The sequence below is a fragment of the Drosophila gunungcola genome, chromosome 3R (genome assembly GCF_025200985.1).
Source record: "Drosophila gunungcola strain Sukarami chromosome 3R, Dgunungcola_SK_2, whole genome shotgun sequence".
NCBI lineage: Eukaryota > Metazoa > Arthropoda > Insecta > Diptera > Drosophilidae > Drosophila > Drosophila gunungcola.
Genome location: NC_069139.1, coordinates 2,644,767 through 2,662,320, shown reverse-complemented (window position 1 = coordinate 2,662,320; position 17,554 = coordinate 2,644,767). Strand labels below are relative to the sequence as shown.

The following is a 17,554-nucleotide window of genomic DNA, read 5'->3' as shown; positions in this document are numbered from 1 at the left end:
TTCTAGTTCGTGTGTTACCATTGGAATTAGTTTTGCAATCTGATAAATTTTATATTCACATTTATATTTTAATTTATTTTTGTTTGGATTAAACATTATAGAAAAATTGAGATATTTTTAATTTAGCTATTATGCATACAGCGTACGTTAATGATTTTGTTAAACTAAGAATAATTTTCTAGTTATAATTAGCTATTTAATTTAATTTTGAAATTCTTTATTATAAAAAGGGCAATGTAGCTATAAAAAGCATTTATAAGATTTTATGGTATATAAAATATGGGGATAAAATGGAAATTAAATTGGGAATTGTAAATAGCATGTTAAATACTTAAAGAGTTAAATTACAGAATGTTAAATGAACATGAAACTGGATATTTGACATTAACAAACGGTGAAATGGCTTGAGTACCATGAATATGTTCACTATTTGGTCATCACGCATGAACAGCTGAGCGGGGAGTCCCCTTAACACATTGGTCGCATCGTGCAGAGACCGCCGCGCGTTAACCCACACCATCGAACCTTCAAATATCGACCCGCAGCTGCTAGATGTTTTTTCGTCAACAAAACAAAACAGCCGCCGCTGCCGCAGAAAAAACTAAAAAGTCGGTCAAAGATCCGAAATAAATATTGCGAATTGTAAATTAAATGCATTAAAGGCGGAGGCTGCGTGCAGTGCAAAAATAAAGTTATTTGAATTTCTGCCAAGGCAGCTTGTATCGAATTTTAATCCCCAGTACGTTGACCGGTAAAACGAATTGCAGATACTCTGTAAGCCCTTTCGCAGTTCGATCACCCCGATAAAAACGACATGTGTTATCAAAGTTTTTGGCCCCTTATCGCTTTAGTGAATCATTATTTAATGGCTTTTTCTAATAAGAAACTCTTATCTCGGAGGAAATTTTGATAATTCGATAGTGTGTGACATACGTAACAAATTAGTCAGCATGCTTTTTCTATACCCCAAAGGTATATAAATAGAAAGTTTGCAAAAATTATGTGCACTTACCCAGTAAATACGCGAGTTTTTGTTGCACTCACAGCGCATTTATAAGGAAAAACAAACATAATATCCATTTACAACCCGTGTTAAATTGCAATTACCGGTTAAAAGGCAAAGCCAAGTGTTAAATGCTACCTGAAAAAATGTGAAGTGTGTGTTCGTTTGCCTGGGAGCTGTCACAACTGTTAATACTAAATACTAGATTTAATATTAAATTTTAATCATATATAGTTGCCATGCCGTAGGTTTTTGCCGATTTAATTCGCTATCAGGTGCGCTTTCTTGGCACAATCTTTTTCGAATCGAGAGGGTGTGTGGCTAAGCCGATTGTGTTTTTGTCACTCTTTTATTAACAACACCTGGGCGGGAGGTGTTGTTGCCTCACCTGATGAGTGACGTTATCAACAGAAATGCGAACGTGTCGTGACACGAATTAATTCAATTATGTCACTTATTACCTCCACGCTTCACTAAATCGGCACAAAACTTGGCATAGGTTTTATAGCGATTGCTATAAATGTTTTTTTTAACAGCCAGTGCTGTCACCTTGACTTTTTTGACTACCAAATTTAAAAACTCCTTACGAAATAATAAATGTTCCCTTTTCAATTTACATCAAAAAACAGAGTTTATTAGATTTCAACATAGGTTAAAAGTAATTTAAAAATCTAGCTTCACTTTAAAAACTGTGGAGAGAATTTCGGATTTAATTTTAAGTTAAGCGAGTTTTCGAGATTAACGACAACATTTTGAGGGCAAACACACCTTTAACACGCAATGGCTAGAGTATTCGTCTCTCGTCAGTGGTCGTTGATTACCTCAACTGCTTCCAATCTGTCAGATAATAAACCTGCAATGCACTCACACAAAAAAAAACTTTAAAAATCACTCAATGTTGAAAAGATATAATTAAAGTTATAAAAATACTTTTATAGTATTTTGTCACTAACTCCTTTTGCAATATAATATTCAAAACTGCTTTAAACAGTTGTCATAAAACCTTTTGCTTACTGTTTTTTTTTATTTATTTTGATTTTCAATAAATTCTTTGTTATTCAACGATAGAACCAGAGACTGTCAAAAAAAGATTCACTGAAAAAAAAAATCAACTCTACAATGTATTTATATTATTTTTTAAATTGTTTGCAATAAAACGAAATTAATGATTTTGTAAAGCAAGTCTTAACAACTTTTTTTCGTATATAGATTCTGAAAGTATTTTTAAATATCTTTTATAAATCATTTCATAATATTTTGTTTATTTAAGCCTATTGACTTGCAACAAAATACATTTCTAAAAGTTTAAAAATATTGTTTTCGTTTTCACATTTGATTTTCCAATAAATTATGCTTTGAGGGCCGATTTTTTTTTTATTTTTGTTAATTTTTTATGAGATATCTACCCATATTTGTTTTTTAAAAGTCAAAACCTTTTGGTTTTTTTTGGTAATTAATAGGTAAATAATTTTTTGCGAGTGCAAGCGATATCTCAGCAAACAGCAGTGGCAGTGTGTCTGTGTGTCATGTCTGTTAAGTGGGGCCGACTTGCTTGACAGTTGATTCGTCAAATAGCCCCGCACTCGACGTTGTTTTCCTTTTATTTTTGTTCAGTTACCTCCAGAGAGATTCACGCACGTTGTTTTCCATTTTCACAGGTGAAGCACACACAGTGCGATGGAGCGGCATCCGGGAGGTGGTGAATCCAGTGATCAGGACGAGAAAAAAAGCCCCAGTGCTGCGGCGGATTACATGAAGAATTTCAAGAACATCATAGCCGCGGGAAATGAGGCCTCCATGACCAGGGAGTTCAATCCGCAGGTGGCCTACGAGTTCGAGAAATATCTCAATCCCCAGAAGCTCAAGCAGCATGTGCTCAAGAGTGACAAACTGCGATCCATTGTGGAGCACTATGCCAAGGAATCGGGACAGCCCGAAAAGCAGCTGGAACGTCAGGCCAGGGCGATCATCGATGAAATCGGTCTGGAGCGGAATATGGCCATCATACGATGGTGCGGCATCGCCATCACAGCGATCGGCAAAAGGATCTGCGATGGATTCTATGTCAATTCGGCCAGCATGGCCAATGTCCGCAAGGATATGGGCAAGTGCCCGGTGCTCTACCTCCCCAGTCATCGAAGCTACATGGACTTTATCCTAATGTCGTACATCTGCTACTACTACGACATTGAGATACCAGGAATTGCGGCCGGAATGGGTACGTTTGAAGCCATATTTCTCTGCCATTTCTCATATAAAATGTGATAAAAAAGTACAAACAATTTAGTGAGAAATATTCTTTTTAAAGTGGATCAAAGGTTACATTAATGGTTTCAGAATCTGTATTTTATGAGCATATTTGTTACTCGTTGGTTACAAAAGAACCAACTTTCTAGAATAAGGTAGCTATAAGAAATTATATATAATTTAGTCAGATAAGGATTTTACTACTATAAATAAATAAATAAAATGAAAACTTTTCTAGTGTTCATTTAGCTAAATATAATCTAAGGTAAACTTAGCTAAATAAATAACATTTTAATGTTATTAGTTTAAACGTTTTCTGCACAATTTGCTCATATATGAAAAAATGTTTTAGATGTTAGTCATAAAAAGAAAAATGTATTATAGAAATTCGAAAATTGCTGCCTGGGTTAGATTTTTGAAAAGCCTATGGTCTATAGTTCATAGAAATCCCATTTTCCGCATTCTCTTACAACTTTTATAGCGAAAATCGTGCTAAAAATTTAGATGTTTGCTTTTCATTTAACACATTGTCATAATATTGTTATCGTTTTTTAACGTTAAAATATTTATTACTAATGACATGCTACATTTTTAATCTGTTTGCATTTCAATTAGTACGAATTAGCAAATCAAAATGTCAACTTTTCGTTGAGCTAGAGTTAGCTTGTTATTTAAAGGTGTTAAAATTCCATATTTGCTCAAGTATAGCTCAAGTATTTAATATGTATTTTCTTCATTCAAAAGTAGTAATATTATTATTATTATAAATAAAAATAGTTAAAAGCGACACCATAAGCACACAGTTTAAAAAAACAATTAAAATTGTAATAGAATTAAAAATAATACATTTTGTCATTAATCTAAATTATCTTGTAATGTTAATATTTCCTTAATTTGTTTCAGATCAGAATTAAGATAATCATTTAATTATAATGTTTAATTCACTTTAACTGTGTGATCACCTTACGTGAAATGTTTCTAATATAAACATTTTCTTAATTTGTTTTTAGATTTCCACTCGATGTTTGGCATGGGCACCATGTTGAGAAAAACGGGAGCCTTCTTCATGCGGCGCAGCTTTTCGAATGATGAGCTCTACTGGGACATTTTCCGGGAGTACATGTACGCACTGGTGGCTAATTACCACATTGGCGTGGAGTTCTTCATTGAGGGCACTCGCTCAAGGAATTTCAAAGCCCTGGTACCCAAAATAGGACTCCTATCAATGGCTCTGCTACCGTATTTCACTGGTGAAGTGCCGGATGTGATGATTGTGCCCGTAAGTGTGGCCTACGAACGAGTTCTGGAGGAGCAATTGTTCGTTTATGAACTGCTGGGAGTGCCCAAACCCAAGGAGTCGACAAAGGGTTTCTTTAAGGCATTAAAAATCATTGACGAGCGATTTGGCAAGATGTTCCTGGATTTTGGAGAACCGATTTCGGTGAAGGAGTTCTTTGGACACGACAGTGGACAGAGGATGCAAAGAGCAGGAGTTGGTGGTCACCTGCAGAAGCTCAATCGACAGGAGGTGGAACTGGTCAAGCAGCTGGCCAATGAGATTATCTACCAACAGCAGCGTCGCATTGTGATTAGCACTTTTAATCTGTTGAGCTTGTACTACGCCAGTCAATTGTATGCCCAAAAGAATGTGAATATCGATGAGTTATCCCGTGGAGTTTTGCATCTGAAGCGTATTTTCGAGCAACTTGGAGCCCATGTTAGCACTACGCCCAGTAGCATCAAGGCGGATATTATAGATGCCGTAGAGATACACTCGAATATCCTACATTTTGCGGCAGCCAGATTGCAGTTTACGCCAATGGCAGCCAAACAATTGGCGGAAAAGATCGATGTGAGGCGCATGAAGGCCCATGCTCTTTGTCCACAAACCATGGCCGTGGCTGTACCCATGTTGGCCCTGCAGCTCTACATCAACCCCTGCATGTTTTGGCTGGCCAGGCCAGCTTACCTTCTTCTGGCAGCTCTCAAGGAGCAGAGAAATCAGGAAAATCAGCTATCAACAGCAGACACCATCTCATACGATGCCAGTTTGAGTGCCCTGCACTCGCATGTGACCACCATGGATGCACTGTTCCAGCACGAGTTCATCATTGAGTCGAATCGCGAGGCGGCGGAGTTTGAAACGCATCTGCAGCTGCTCCTGGACGAACGAGTGGTGGTGGTGGAGAAGAGCGGCAGGATCAGGGTGCAGGACAATGAGTGCTCGCATGTTATACTGGCCGCCCTGGCGCCATTCCTGTGCCTCTACTACCAGCTGGTGGTCACGTTAAGAAAGGTGGGTGTAGTCTTTAATTTTAGCAAAGTTACATAAAAACAAGGTGATACCATACTATTAGATACCAATTACTTAGCTTTCAAATTTCAAAATAAATATGTACCTAGAAAACAATCTGATTTTAGGTGGTGCCATCTGATGAGCTATAGGATTAAAACTAGAAACTAAATTAAAACAGCGCTCTTTTAAACACAAAGTGACGTCATAATTAAAACTTTCCTAATCACTTCTAAAAATATGGTTCGATTTAGAAAATTTTTGGTATGTCAACATATACTGACTTTTTTTAAATAAACTGCGCTGCAAAGGCATAACTACAATCAACTTTTTAGATTTAAATCTCTGGCTTTAATAGTTTTTGAGATCTCCGCGTTCATACGGACGGATTTATCCTGATCAAGTATATATACCTTGTAAATTCGAAAAAGCTTCCTTTTAACTGCTAAATACTTTTCAGCAAATAGAATATATGTATATATCTTATTATACTAATATACTAAGAAAAGCTTATAATTGCAATTTCCCCTTGCAGATTCCTCTGGATTTTGAGTTCAGTAACAAGGATCTGCTTGTTCGCGTCCAGCAACATGTGGAGCAGCTGCTGCAGCAACATGGAGGATCTGCCTCACATGTCCATCCATATTGCCTGGCGCTGGACAATCTCAACATAGCCATCTACGCCCTGATCCAGCGGGGCTACATCCTCAAGTGTAAGGACTCGGGGCAGATGAAGATCGCTGGGACTCCAGGAAAGTGCCTGCAGGAGCTGGAACATCTTCTCCTCGAGTACTGCCAACTAATGCCATTCGCCCAATACTCGACGGCGGCCAACCAGCAGGCCCAGTTTCACATAGCCAAGTTATAACTGGCAAATGGCAAGAGGTCGACGTCGACGGGGGAAACCGATCCAAGTCCCGATTCCGGATCGAGTCCCATACAGTGTAGTACAATTAACATTTCATTACCCATGCAGTTCATCCAGTTTGTTGTCGGCCTGCTCAAGAATTGTCGCATCATCTGCATTCTGTTTTTCATTGTGGTGGTGGCTCCAATTTGGCAGCTGCTCCACTGGATCATCGTTTCCTCCCATTCATTCACGTAGGTTTAGGGGTGTCTGGTTAGGTTGGATCGATTTTGTTAGTCAAAAAGAGTAACCTACGAACAAATTCAAACATTTTTTCCTATTACCTTAAAGATGTATTTATTTAAGTATTGCTTATTAAGAGTAGAATATGATTCTAAAGCCAATATGTTTTAGCTACCCAATAGCTAAAATTTGACATTCCCCATATATAGTTTTTGCAACTCTACTCGAAAAAAAATTTTAAAAGGTATTAAAACAATTATCTTATTTTTCGTGTCGACTATCTTGATTTCCCCTTTCTTGACATACAAAAATAAGTCGATCCATCCTAGAAAGTGCGTGTGTGTGAGTGCTAAGAGTATTTTTAAGCCTAAAAACTGATATTTTATGTCCAGTTTGCCATGAAAAACAAATGAAATTAACTTAAACGCCAAAACACACACTTGCAAGAAATCGAATTTTGATCAAAATCGTTTTTGTATAGATAAAGCGGTTACTGGTAGATCCCATCGAAATATATATTCCATATATTTTTTGCCGAGGAATTCTAGAAATGGTTCCCAACAGAAATCACATGACACAAAAATGCACAATTTCAAGATTTTTAAAGCGCAGTTAGTTAAGCTCTTGCAAAGGTTTGAAAGTTTTAAAACTAGCAAGATGCATTTTAAATACTTAGTTGGGTAGTTGTTTTTATTCCAAGTGAGTGATAGCGTAACTTTGTAAATCCTTTTTAATTTACAATCGTTTATAACAATGGCAACCAATTATGTATGTAAACTATTCTTTATTTTCGATAGCGTGATGGATGCATTTTTGTTAATTCTTAAGGAAAAGTTTTTGTTATTTTAATCTGGTGTTATGTTTGTGTTTCATTTCATATTCTTAAGTTGGTTATTTTCGTCATCCGGGGATTATTTTTAAATATTCTATTGTGCCAATACAAAAGTCAGCACCTCAAAAAAAATAAATAAAGGCAAGACACAAAACTTGCCCCTAGATATATATAAAAACGGTTAAATCAGACGTAAACCCATTTGGGTTGAGGTCCGCTTATTCCTAAAGGAAACCACAGCACAAAAATGTCAGAAGAGTGCAATACAAATATTCTATATAATGATATTTTTAGATTTTTATTTTTGTGGTAGATAATTTTATATTTATACAGAATTAAAAATGAGAAATCAACACCGATCCTAACTTCACCCTCTAGCAACTAAACCAAATAAAACTAAAACCAGAGCAATAATAAAAATTTAGTAGGTGCCAGTTGCGCCCAAGAAACTTGATTCATCTGACTTTAAGAGAGGCTCACCGACAGAACTGACGTTTGAACTTGTCCAAAGTGGGTTGGCTTATGACCACATGCATCATCAGTCGCTCGGGATTTTCCTCATCCGCTATAGTTTCCACCACCGCTGCGTTTTTATACAGCCAGGCCATTTCAGGTCCACCACTGGGCACCCTCATCTGGAGTTTTCTGCGCCCAGTGGCGTTCAAAATTTGTTGCTCGATGTCGTCTAGAAGTGGTTCCAATCCAGTCTGTGCTCGGGCTGAAATATGATGCACCGGATCGGAAGAAGACTGAGCCTTTGAGAATACCAAATCACATTTGTTGTATACATTTATAATCGGTGGTAATTGGCTGGCCGTCGAATCTCCATTGGCAACATTAAAGGCCAAAGAACGAAGTGTGGCCTCCACATGATAGCGTTGGGCGGCATGACATGGATGAGAAAGGTCCTGGACGTGCACTATAACATCCTGCGAATAGAGAACATTAAAATAAAATAAAACTAACTAAAGCAGTTCACTTACCGCCAGCATGGCATCCTCCAAAGTAGCCACAAAGCATTCAAACAGACCCGTTGGCAAGTCAGACATAAAGCCCACGGTGTCCATGTAAATCACCTGCAGATTGCAAGGTAAACAACCTGCATGCGCTGTCACATCGAGGGTGGCAAACAATTGGTTCCTTGGCTGCAATGCATCTTCGACAGTGAGAGCCTTGATCAAAGAGGTCTTGCCAGCATTTGTGTAGCCCACCACGGCCACAATGGGATAATTTTGTTGTTTCCGTTTCTGGCGAAGCAACTGCCTTTGCCGACGCACTCGATCCAATTCCGCTCGCAGTTTGCGCTCCCTGGTGCGCAGGATCTCCTTTTGCAGATCAGTCAAGGCATATCCTTGGCGTCGCGTCTGTGTGACATTGGCATCCTTGGCTTGGGCCCAAATGTAGGGAAGCTCAGCCATGGCCACCTGAAAAATATCCCATATTTAGTTTACATTATTAAATTATCTTTTAAACCCACCTGTAGCTTTGCTTCCGCACTTGTAGCATGCAGCCTTAAAATCTGTATAACCACAGAGTAACGATCCATCACTGGCAATCGAAACTCCGCCTCCAGGAAGCGTTTCTGAGCAAAGGACAGCGTGCCCTTGCTGACAAACAGGCAAGTGAGCTGCCTTTCCTGCCGCAATTCGGCCACCAGTTCCTTGAGTTCCACCAGCTTTCCGCTTCCAAAGAGTGTCTTCTTCTCGAGACTCTCTAGAGGAACTTTGAGAGCCCTGGCCACTTGCCAATTGGGCAGGGAGTGAATCAGCGCAGAGGCCTCTTCCAGCTGATCCTCTGGCCGGACATCGATGGGCGTGCTGCTCTGGCGTTTGGCTACCCACTTCACGTAGGGCTGTAGGATGAGAACTTGCTGGGAACTGGCTATGTCTCGAGAGATTCGCATAGCTCCACCTGCCACCTCGTCGTAGGCTCTGTGAGAAAATAAGAAACAATAAGTTCTCAATAAAAAGTTTAAATCAATATTTATATTTAGAACAACAACTATTAAAATTTGATAAATTAATATAATCTTAAAAAAAAATAACGTTCTACATATAGCTACGGTTTATAATATTGTTAGTTTTTTTAGTCTATGGAAACAGCAATCAAATATAGTTGGGGAAAGCTCGTACTATAAACTAAATATGCCCTAAATATATTTTAAACTTTTTTAGCGATTTTGTATACATACCGATCATCAAGGAACCTCATATCCGCCTGGTTTCCACTGGATGCCCGCTCCTCCTGCTCCAAGTCCTCATTATCCTCGCTCCTTTGACCAGCCTGCATTTGGGCTTCAAAGAAGCTTTTCCTGTTGCGAATACCCTTGACTCCTTGATGTTGTGTGTATTTCCAACGTTCGGGTATTCTTACAACCGGGCGGAGCGGAAGACTCCTGGCCAACCGACCAAATAACCGTAGACTGGACATGACTAAAGCTAATTAGGGATTAATTTGCTACAACTAAAAGGTTTTCTCGTTCAGCACGGAATGCTTTTCCTCAAAAGCCATCCACGCCGCTTGGCAGGATTTCGTGCGCGAAGAAGTCGTTTGATAGGATACTCCGGTGGCCACCAAAGATGAAATCAGTATGTTGTACTTAACAGGATATCGAATACGGGATTGTATGATCTTTTGGGCGAAATAGGTGCCGGAAAAACCTGTAATTTGTGTGTAATTATTATGCAATTACCGAAAAAGCAGAAGACGGAAACGAACCCAAACAAAATGTGGCGAGTCCTGTGAAAAGGGAACGGGTCATGCAATCGATGTAACCATCGAATCCTGGGTGCTTCTCGCGCTGTTGATCCTTCAAACGCTTGATATCGTTCATAATAGTCGCTTGATAAAACGTTTTACGGTATTTTCATTGGCTTGTTGCCGGCGCGCATGAAAAAACAGCTGCTAGCCAGAGATGGGATAATTAACAATAGTATCGGTTTGGCCAAGATATATTTTTTATTCTATAGTGTAAACAAATGAATCACTTATGGCGCCACAAAAAATTCGTTTTAGTTTTCGAATAACCTTTAAAAACTCCATTTTATTTAGAACACCTAAAGGTTGCATATTATTATTTATATATAAACCAACTTGTGTTAAAATTTCTGTACAGCTTTATATAAACGGGGTAAATCTAAAAATATTCCGACCAAAAAAAATTATTACAAGACAATTTTTTACCGGAGAGGAGCTGTTACTATTATTATTGTTCTATTTATTTATTTAGTTATTTTTATTGGCTTCAACCACCGACGAACGGTACTATCGATAGCCTCTTAAATCGATAGACCGCCTAAGGGCCTGGCAACCCTAGAATAGTTTGGTATACCAATTGCAATTGCGGCTTTTCGCTGAAAAATAACAATTATTTCGTCGCGAAAAGGTGTTAAACCGAGTGGGTGGTCACAATGAAGCGCCCACGCAGCCAGTAGCAGGTGAAAACTAAAAAATGAACCAAACCAGTAGTCTTTTCGATTCCAAGATCTAAGGGAATTTGGATAAATAATATATGTACAAGTAGTGCCGACGCCACACACAAAAAAAAAGAGACAGACGCAGATTGCAAAAAAAAGCGAAGAGAGGCGGAAAGAGGAAGAGCGATAGAATAAAAGAAGAAGAAGCGAAGCGAACAACGCGCGGCAAATGCTGACAATAAAAAAAAATAAAGAAAAAATTATTACTTTTTGCAGGGCAAAGCAAAACCAGTAAAGCCAACAAATCGCATTTCTTGCAGATCCACATCTTTGACGTGCTGGGCGGACAAACAGCCGGTTACCCATGGGAAAGAAAAGCCCCAACACCCGACACACAGATGCCGCTACACCTTTGACCACCACAGAGGACTCCAACTTGTCATCCAAATCTGGAAGTGAACCTGTATCTGTATCTGAATCAGAATCCTCAAACCCAAAAACAAAACCGAAGCAGTCCAGATCACACAAAGATGTCAAGGCGTCCAGGATTTCATCTAGCAGCTCCAGTGATTCCGAGCAGGCAGTAGCAGCAGCAGAGGCAGCAGGAAATAGTTCAACAAACGAGGATCACGAGGAGGAGGAGCCCGTCTGCAAGATACGCATTGTGCCACTGGAGAAGCTGCTGGCCAGTCCCAAAGTCAAGGAGAGGCCTTCCCGCCGTAGTCTCAACAAGAGTATTACCACCATCGATTCCAGCGACAGCGAGGAGCCTCTTAAAAGGAGCACATCTGACCTGCCGCCAAGGAGAAGCCGCACCCAGAACGCTTCTATAATAGAACTGAGCGACAGCGAAGACGAGAACGACGACGGGAATCTACTAGTGCCGTTGGAGAATTTTTCGCGCAAAAAGGAGCAGACCAGGTCGTCTAGCAGAGCCAAGGAAGACGAAGCGGAAGAACAGGAAGAGTCTAGCACCAGGAAATCTAAGAAACTAGCAATAACCAAGAAGAGAAGCAGAAAAAAGCCACCTCATCCAGCAGGGCTCCCACCAAAAACGGAACGGGCAGTCGCAGGGGTTCCCTGACCAGCGAGAGATCCTCCAAAGCCAGCTCCCCGCGAGCAGAATCACCGCCCAGGCCCAAGCGCTGTGTGGTGCGTTTGAAGCGTGTCAGTCTGCCCAAGTCAAAGCCCGCCCAGAAGTCCAAGAAAATGAGCACGGACTCCGAGGAGGCAGCCACCACCTCCAAGAAGAGCAGACAGAGCAGGCGCTCCAAAAGCGAAAGCGAGGCGGACTCGGACTACGAAGTTCCAACGGCCGAGGAAGAAGACAGAAAGTCATCCGAGGCTGAGCAGGAAGAGGAAGAGGAGGATGCGGCGGAAAATAGCAGCGACAGCGAGGTGATGCCGCAGCGGAAGCGGCGCCGGAAGAAGAGCGACTCCGATAAGGGCTCTTCCGACTTTGAGGCTGACGAGAAGCTGAACAAGAAAAAGCGCAAGCGTATCAAGAAAACATCCAGCGCTGAAAGCGATGGCGATGGTGATGGTGACGATGAAAAGCAGAAGAACAAGCGCAAGCACATACGCAAAATCATCAAGACGAAGGACTTAGATCTGACGACCAAGGAGGCGGCCAAGGAGGAGGATGACCGACGGAAGCGCATCGAGGACCGCCAGAAGCTGTACAATCGCATCTTTGTGAAGTCCGAGAGCGTGGAGATTAACGAACTGGTGCTAGACTTCGATGAGGATTCCAAAAAGGCCCTGCTGCAGGTGGACAAGGGTCTGCTGAAGAAGCTAAAGCCGCATCAAGTGGCTGGGGTGAAGTTCATGTGGGACGCCTGCTTTGAGACGCTCAAGGAATGCGAGGAGAAGCCCGGCTCCGGCTGCATTCTGGCCCATTGCATGGGTCTGGGCAAGACCCTGCAAGTGGTCACCCTCTCCCACACGCTGCTGATCAACACAAGACGCACAAGTGTGGAGCGCGTCCTGGTAATCTCACCCCTCAGTACGGTTAACAACTGGGCGCGGGAATTTACCACCTGGATGAAGTTCGCCAATCGCAACGACATCGAGGTGTACGACATCTCGCGCTACAAGGACAAGCCCACGCGGATCTTTAAGCTCAACGAATGGTTTAATGAGGGCGGCGTGTGCATCCTCGGCTACGACATGTACCGCATCCTGGCCAACGAAAAGGCCAAAGGGCTGCGCAAGAAGCAGCGCGAGCAGCTCATGCAGGCCCTGGTCGACCCCGGCCCGGATCTGGTCGTCTGCGACGAGGGACATCTGCTCAAGAACGAGAAGACCTCCATCAGCAAGGCGGTCACACGAATGCGCACCAAACGCCGAATCGTCCTCACCGGCACTCCACTCCAAAATAATCTCAGAGAATGTAAGTTTGCCACCCTTTCAAACACAAATTTAATGATTTTACTAACGAATATTTATTAATTATTTCCTAGATTACTGCATGATTCAGTTTGTGAAGCCCAATCTGCTGGGTACATACAAGGAGTATATGAATCGCTTCGTTAACCCCATCACCAATGGTCAGTACACGGACTCCACGGAGCGGGATCTGCGTCTGATGAAACACCGGTCGCACATTCTGCACAAGCTGCTCGAGGGCTGCATCCAGCGGCGCGACTACTCGGTACTGGCACCTTATCTGCCGCCCAAGCACGAGTACGTTGTGTACACCACACTGTCGGAGCTGCAGCAGAAGCTATACAGCTACTACATGACCACGCACCGGGAACAGAGCGGTTCGGATGTTTGCGGCAAGGGGGCGCGACTGTTCCAGGACTTTCAGGACCTGCGGCGCATTTGGACGCATCCCATGAACCTGCGCGTTAACAGTGACAACGTGATTGCCAAACGGCTACTCAGCAATGACGATTCCGACATTGAGGGCTTCATCTGCGACGAAACTGACGAGGAGGAGGCTGCTTCCAACTCTTCGGACAGCTGCGAGTCCTTCAAATCGGACGCCAGTATGTCGGGATTGGCAGCCAGTTCGGGAAAGCAGAAAAAGCGCAAGACACGTAATGGAACGGCTGCTGCTGCCGGTGGCGATAGTGATTCTGACCTGGAGTTGCTGGGCGGATTGAGTAGCGGACCCAGTGTCCAGAAAGACGACCCCTCGGAATGGTGGAAGCCCTTCGTCGAGGAGCGAGAGTTGAATAACGTGCACCATTCCCCAAAGCTGTTGATCCTGTTGCGGCTTCTCCAACAGTGCGAGGCCATTGGTGACAAGCTGCTCGTCTTCTCGCAGTCCTTGCAATCGTTGGACGTCATCGAGCACTTCCTGTCGCTGGTGGACAGCAATACCAAGAACTACGAGTTTGAAGGTGAGTTTATTCAGGGGATATTACATTCCCATACAAATTTCTTTATTACAAGTTCATATTAATACAAAATTTTAAAACACATTTTAAAGGATCAAATTAGATCATATCATAACAGTTAAAAAATAGGAAGTAACTACGTAAATTCAATTAATGTAATTCTTTATAATCCTTTTTACATCGATACTATATCTTAACCCTTTCATGTTTAGTGAAGGTATATTATTATATTTTACTTTAATTTCTGTAATTCATCATTATATTTCCTAAATCGATATTAATTTTTGTTTATTTCCCAGGTGATGTGGGCGACTTCAAGGGCTGCTGGACGAACGGCAAGGACTACTTCCGATTGGACGGCAGCTGCAGCGTGGAGCAGCGCGAGGCGATGTGCAAACAGTTCAACAACGTGACTAACCTGCGAGCCCGCCTATTTCTCATTTCCACGCGGGCCGGTGGCCTGGGCATCAATCTGGTGGCGGCCAATCGTGTGGTGATCTTTGATGTCTCGTGGAATCCCTCGCACGACACCCAGAGCATATTCCGGGTGTATCGCTTTGGGCAGATTAAGCCGTGCTACATTTACCGCCTGATTGCCATGGGCACCATGGAGCAGAAGGTTTACGAGCGGCAGGTGGCGAAGCAGGCTACGGCCAAGCGGGTGATCGATGAGCAGCAAATCTCGCGGCATTACAACCAGACGGACCTAATGGAGTTGTACTCGTATGAGCTTAAGCCCAGCTCCGAGCGAGAGATGCCCATACTGCCCAAGGATCGACTGTTTGCCGAGATACTCACCGAGCACGACAAGCTGATCTTCAAGTACCACGAGCACGATTCGCTGCTGGAGCAGGAGGAGCACGAGAATCTGACGGAGGAGGAGAGGAAATCGGCCTGGGCCGAGTACGAGGCGGAGAAGACGCGAACGGTACAGGCATCGCAGTACATGAGCTACGATCGGAATGCTTTCGGCAACCAGGTGATGGGCCAGTTTGGCAATGCCTCCGGCAGCGTGACCTCCAACAAGATCTTCGGCTTCCGTTCGGACATACTGCTGCAGCTGCTGAACATGAAGATATCAAAGGACCATCAGGAGCTTAACCAGAATCAGGTTATCCAGTTGGTGCCCAACTATCTGCAGCAGCTGTACAATGAGATGAACAACGGCGATCCGACCATGTACAAGGATCTCCTTAGCCTGCACTCAAACATTGTCCATCCCAGCGGGATGTACATGAATCCGCTGCTCTACGCCAACCAGCACCCGAATGCGGCTGGCTACAATCAGGGCACCGGTGGTCCGCCGGGAGCGGCTGGATCGGCGGCCAATGCGCCGCCAAGTGCCACACCTGCTCCGGGCTTCGAACCGGACAAGGTGTACGAGATCGACTAAGATATACCCGAATCGAACCCGAAACCGAAACCAACCCGAATTGTGGTTACACTCTTTAATTTAATCGTAGGTAATTCGTCGTCGTCGACCTTGTCGATATTTCCTCTGGACTAAAGATACAAATGTGGTTTATCCTATCTAATTACCATTTACCAATCTACCCATAACCGCGAGTGCATAAGATTATACTTTCTATCAATTCATTTAAGTTCAAAACTGTCCTAATTCATGTGTAGACTTAAATTAGATACAAGCTAAAAACAAACACAAACTACAGCGTATAATTTAAACACATATTTTACACAATATAGACCATGGCTATATACGAGTACATACATACATAGTGCTAATCCGGCTAGGAGGCGCAGGAAGGAAGTTATTTAACACGCAACAAGATAACAAAAATAAATGGCACAGATATTATGAATAAATGCGTAACACATTTTTCTCCTCCACTTGAATGTTTTCGGACGTGGGTGTATCGGACTTGGTATCACATATTGTAAAAATAATATTTGTAGAAATTAACTTTTTAATTCCTAAATTTTGTCCAAGCTGCGGTCAAAAATAATATGATGATTTTAGTTTATGGACAAGGCAAAACTTAATAGTTTAGAAACAACTTTTTATTTTTATTATAAACTTATATTGGGATATATAATTAAATATTTATAAAAAAATTGATTTATAAACCTTTTTTTTGTTTTATTTTCAAATTATTTTTTTTTTTCTTTCTTAAACTATTGTATTGTACGTTACAAAGTGAATGTTAAACACTTTTTATTTTCTTTTAAAACTGAAATTAGTTAATTGTAACCTATTAAAGGGAATTATTTTAAACTCTACATTTTACACTACTATTGTTTAGATCGCAACAGTACATAGTATCCTCGTCATTTGTTTATATATATTTTTTCAAGCTGGTCAGTATGTATAAAGAACAATGTTCCCTTTTGTAAGACAGTAAAAAATAGTTTCGTTTTTATATATATTCTTGGCTATCAGTTATTTCACGTCTGTATTTTTTAGAAGAAGTATTTAAAGCTAATACCCTTTCTTTAAAATAAAGACTTGAAACGACCGGTATCCGAGGGTAAATATTCTGTTTATTTAACTACACGAGATACAGGTAGACTAAGGGATTTATAAAAATGTACATGCTAATAATATTGGCTACCCGATCATTTTGGCGGCAGTTTGCCCATCATCCGGAGTTGCTGCATTTGCTGGGCCTGCAGCATGTGCTGTGGACTGGGTTGCATGGGTCCGCCGGGCTGCATGGCACCCGGTGGCATTCCGGGCATCATTCCCGGCCGTGGGGGTGCTCCGCCCATGCCGGCCATTCCGCCGCCCACGCCCCCGGGCCCTTGAAGCATTCCGACTCCGCCAATTGGCGGTGTGGGACGACTGTGGACACCTTGTTGGATGTCCGAGAGGCAGGCCTTCCACTCCTCCAGCCGATTGTAGTGCTTCTGCAGCAGCACCTCCTTGCGCTGGATCTCGATGCTCAGGTCCTGGTTCTCGTCCTTGATCAGCATGTAGGGCTTCAGCGTGGAGACCAGGAAGCGCTTCTGCAGGAAGAAGGCTTCCATTTGGCGGGCCACGTCTATAAACCGATTCGTGGTCTTCTGCACCTCCAGCTCGATCTCCTCCTTGCTGGTCCCCGTATTCGGCTCCTGTTTGGTCAACGTCAGCAGGCACGACTGGAAGGCCTCCTCGAACTCGTCCATCAGATTCCCGCCGCCGGGCTCGTTGCTGGCCATGAGTCCGTTATTGTTTAAACGAGTAATGAGCAATTAACAATTTAGCCGGTCCAGCGGAATCAACAAAAACGCAGAGCAACAGAGTAATCGCAGCAGGGTTGTCAAGTCCTGCAAGTTTTGATGCTGTAGGGATGACAATCGGAAACCGCTTATCGATAGTTGCACTGAAT

The 17,554-nt window shown here is 42.3% G+C and overlaps 5 protein-coding genes across 6 annotated transcripts; 2 read left to right on the top strand and 3 right to left on the bottom strand.

Annotated features, from left to right (window-relative positions):
* Nucleotides 1-513: 513 nt before the first annotated feature.
* On the top strand, nt 514-7,919 carry LOC128258661 (dihydroxyacetone phosphate acyltransferase). Its single transcript, XM_052990422.1, has 4 exons — nt 514-739; nt 2,662-3,221; nt 4,261-5,546; nt 6,079-7,919. Exons 2-4 carry the CDS (start codon nt 2,681-2,683, stop codon nt 6,409-6,411), a joined length of 2,160 nt encoding a protein of 719 aa, XP_052846382.1. The 5' UTR covers nt 514-739; nt 2,662-2,680; the 3' UTR covers nt 6,412-7,919.
* On the bottom strand, nt 7,742-9,895 carry LOC128258762 (putative GTP-binding protein 6). The gene is made up of 4 exons (XM_052990633.1): nt 9,657-9,895; nt 8,943-9,396; nt 8,449-8,889; nt 7,742-8,394 (listed from the first exon to the last, which is right to left on the bottom strand). The coding sequence occupies exons 1-4, from the start codon at nt 9,893-9,895 to the stop codon at nt 7,942-7,944; spliced, it is 1,587 nt and encodes a 528-aa protein (XP_052846593.1). The 3' UTR covers nt 7,742-7,941.
* A 33-nt stretch (nt 9,896-9,928) lies between these two features.
* LOC128259179 (transmembrane protein 141) lies at nt 9,929-10,376 on the bottom strand. The gene is made up of 2 exons (XM_052991404.1): nt 10,184-10,376; nt 9,929-10,125 (listed from the first exon to the last, which is right to left on the bottom strand). The coding sequence occupies exons 1-2, from the start codon at nt 10,296-10,298 to the stop codon at nt 9,929-9,931; spliced, it is 312 nt and encodes a 103-aa protein (XP_052847364.1). The 5' UTR covers nt 10,299-10,376.
* A 372-nt stretch (nt 10,377-10,748) lies between these two features.
* Nucleotides 10,749-15,882, top strand: LOC128258602 (transcriptional regulator ATRX homolog). Of its 2 annotated transcripts, XM_052990318.1 has the most exons (5): nt 10,749-10,902; nt 11,202-11,852; nt 11,891-13,273; nt 13,344-14,231; nt 14,528-15,882. In XM_052990318.1, exons 2-5 carry the CDS (start codon nt 11,246-11,248, stop codon nt 15,619-15,621), a joined length of 3,972 nt encoding a protein of 1,323 aa, XP_052846278.1. In that variant the 5' UTR covers nt 10,749-10,902; nt 11,202-11,245; the 3' UTR covers nt 15,622-15,882. The 2 variants fall into 2 exon arrangements, with proteins under 2 accessions (XP_052846278.1, XP_052846271.1); XM_052990311.1 differs by lacking the exons at nt 10,749-10,902; nt 11,202-11,852 and having other exon boundaries at nt 11,876-13,273.
* Nucleotides 15,883-16,534: 652 nt separating this feature from the next.
* LOC128259093 (mediator of RNA polymerase II transcription subunit 28) lies at nt 16,535-17,496 on the bottom strand. The gene has a single exon (XM_052991241.1). The coding sequence runs from the start codon at nt 17,382-17,384 to the stop codon at nt 16,803-16,805; it is 582 nt and encodes a 193-aa protein (XP_052847201.1). The 5' UTR covers nt 17,385-17,496; the 3' UTR covers nt 16,535-16,802.
* Between the last annotated feature and the right edge of the window lie 58 nt (nt 17,497-17,554).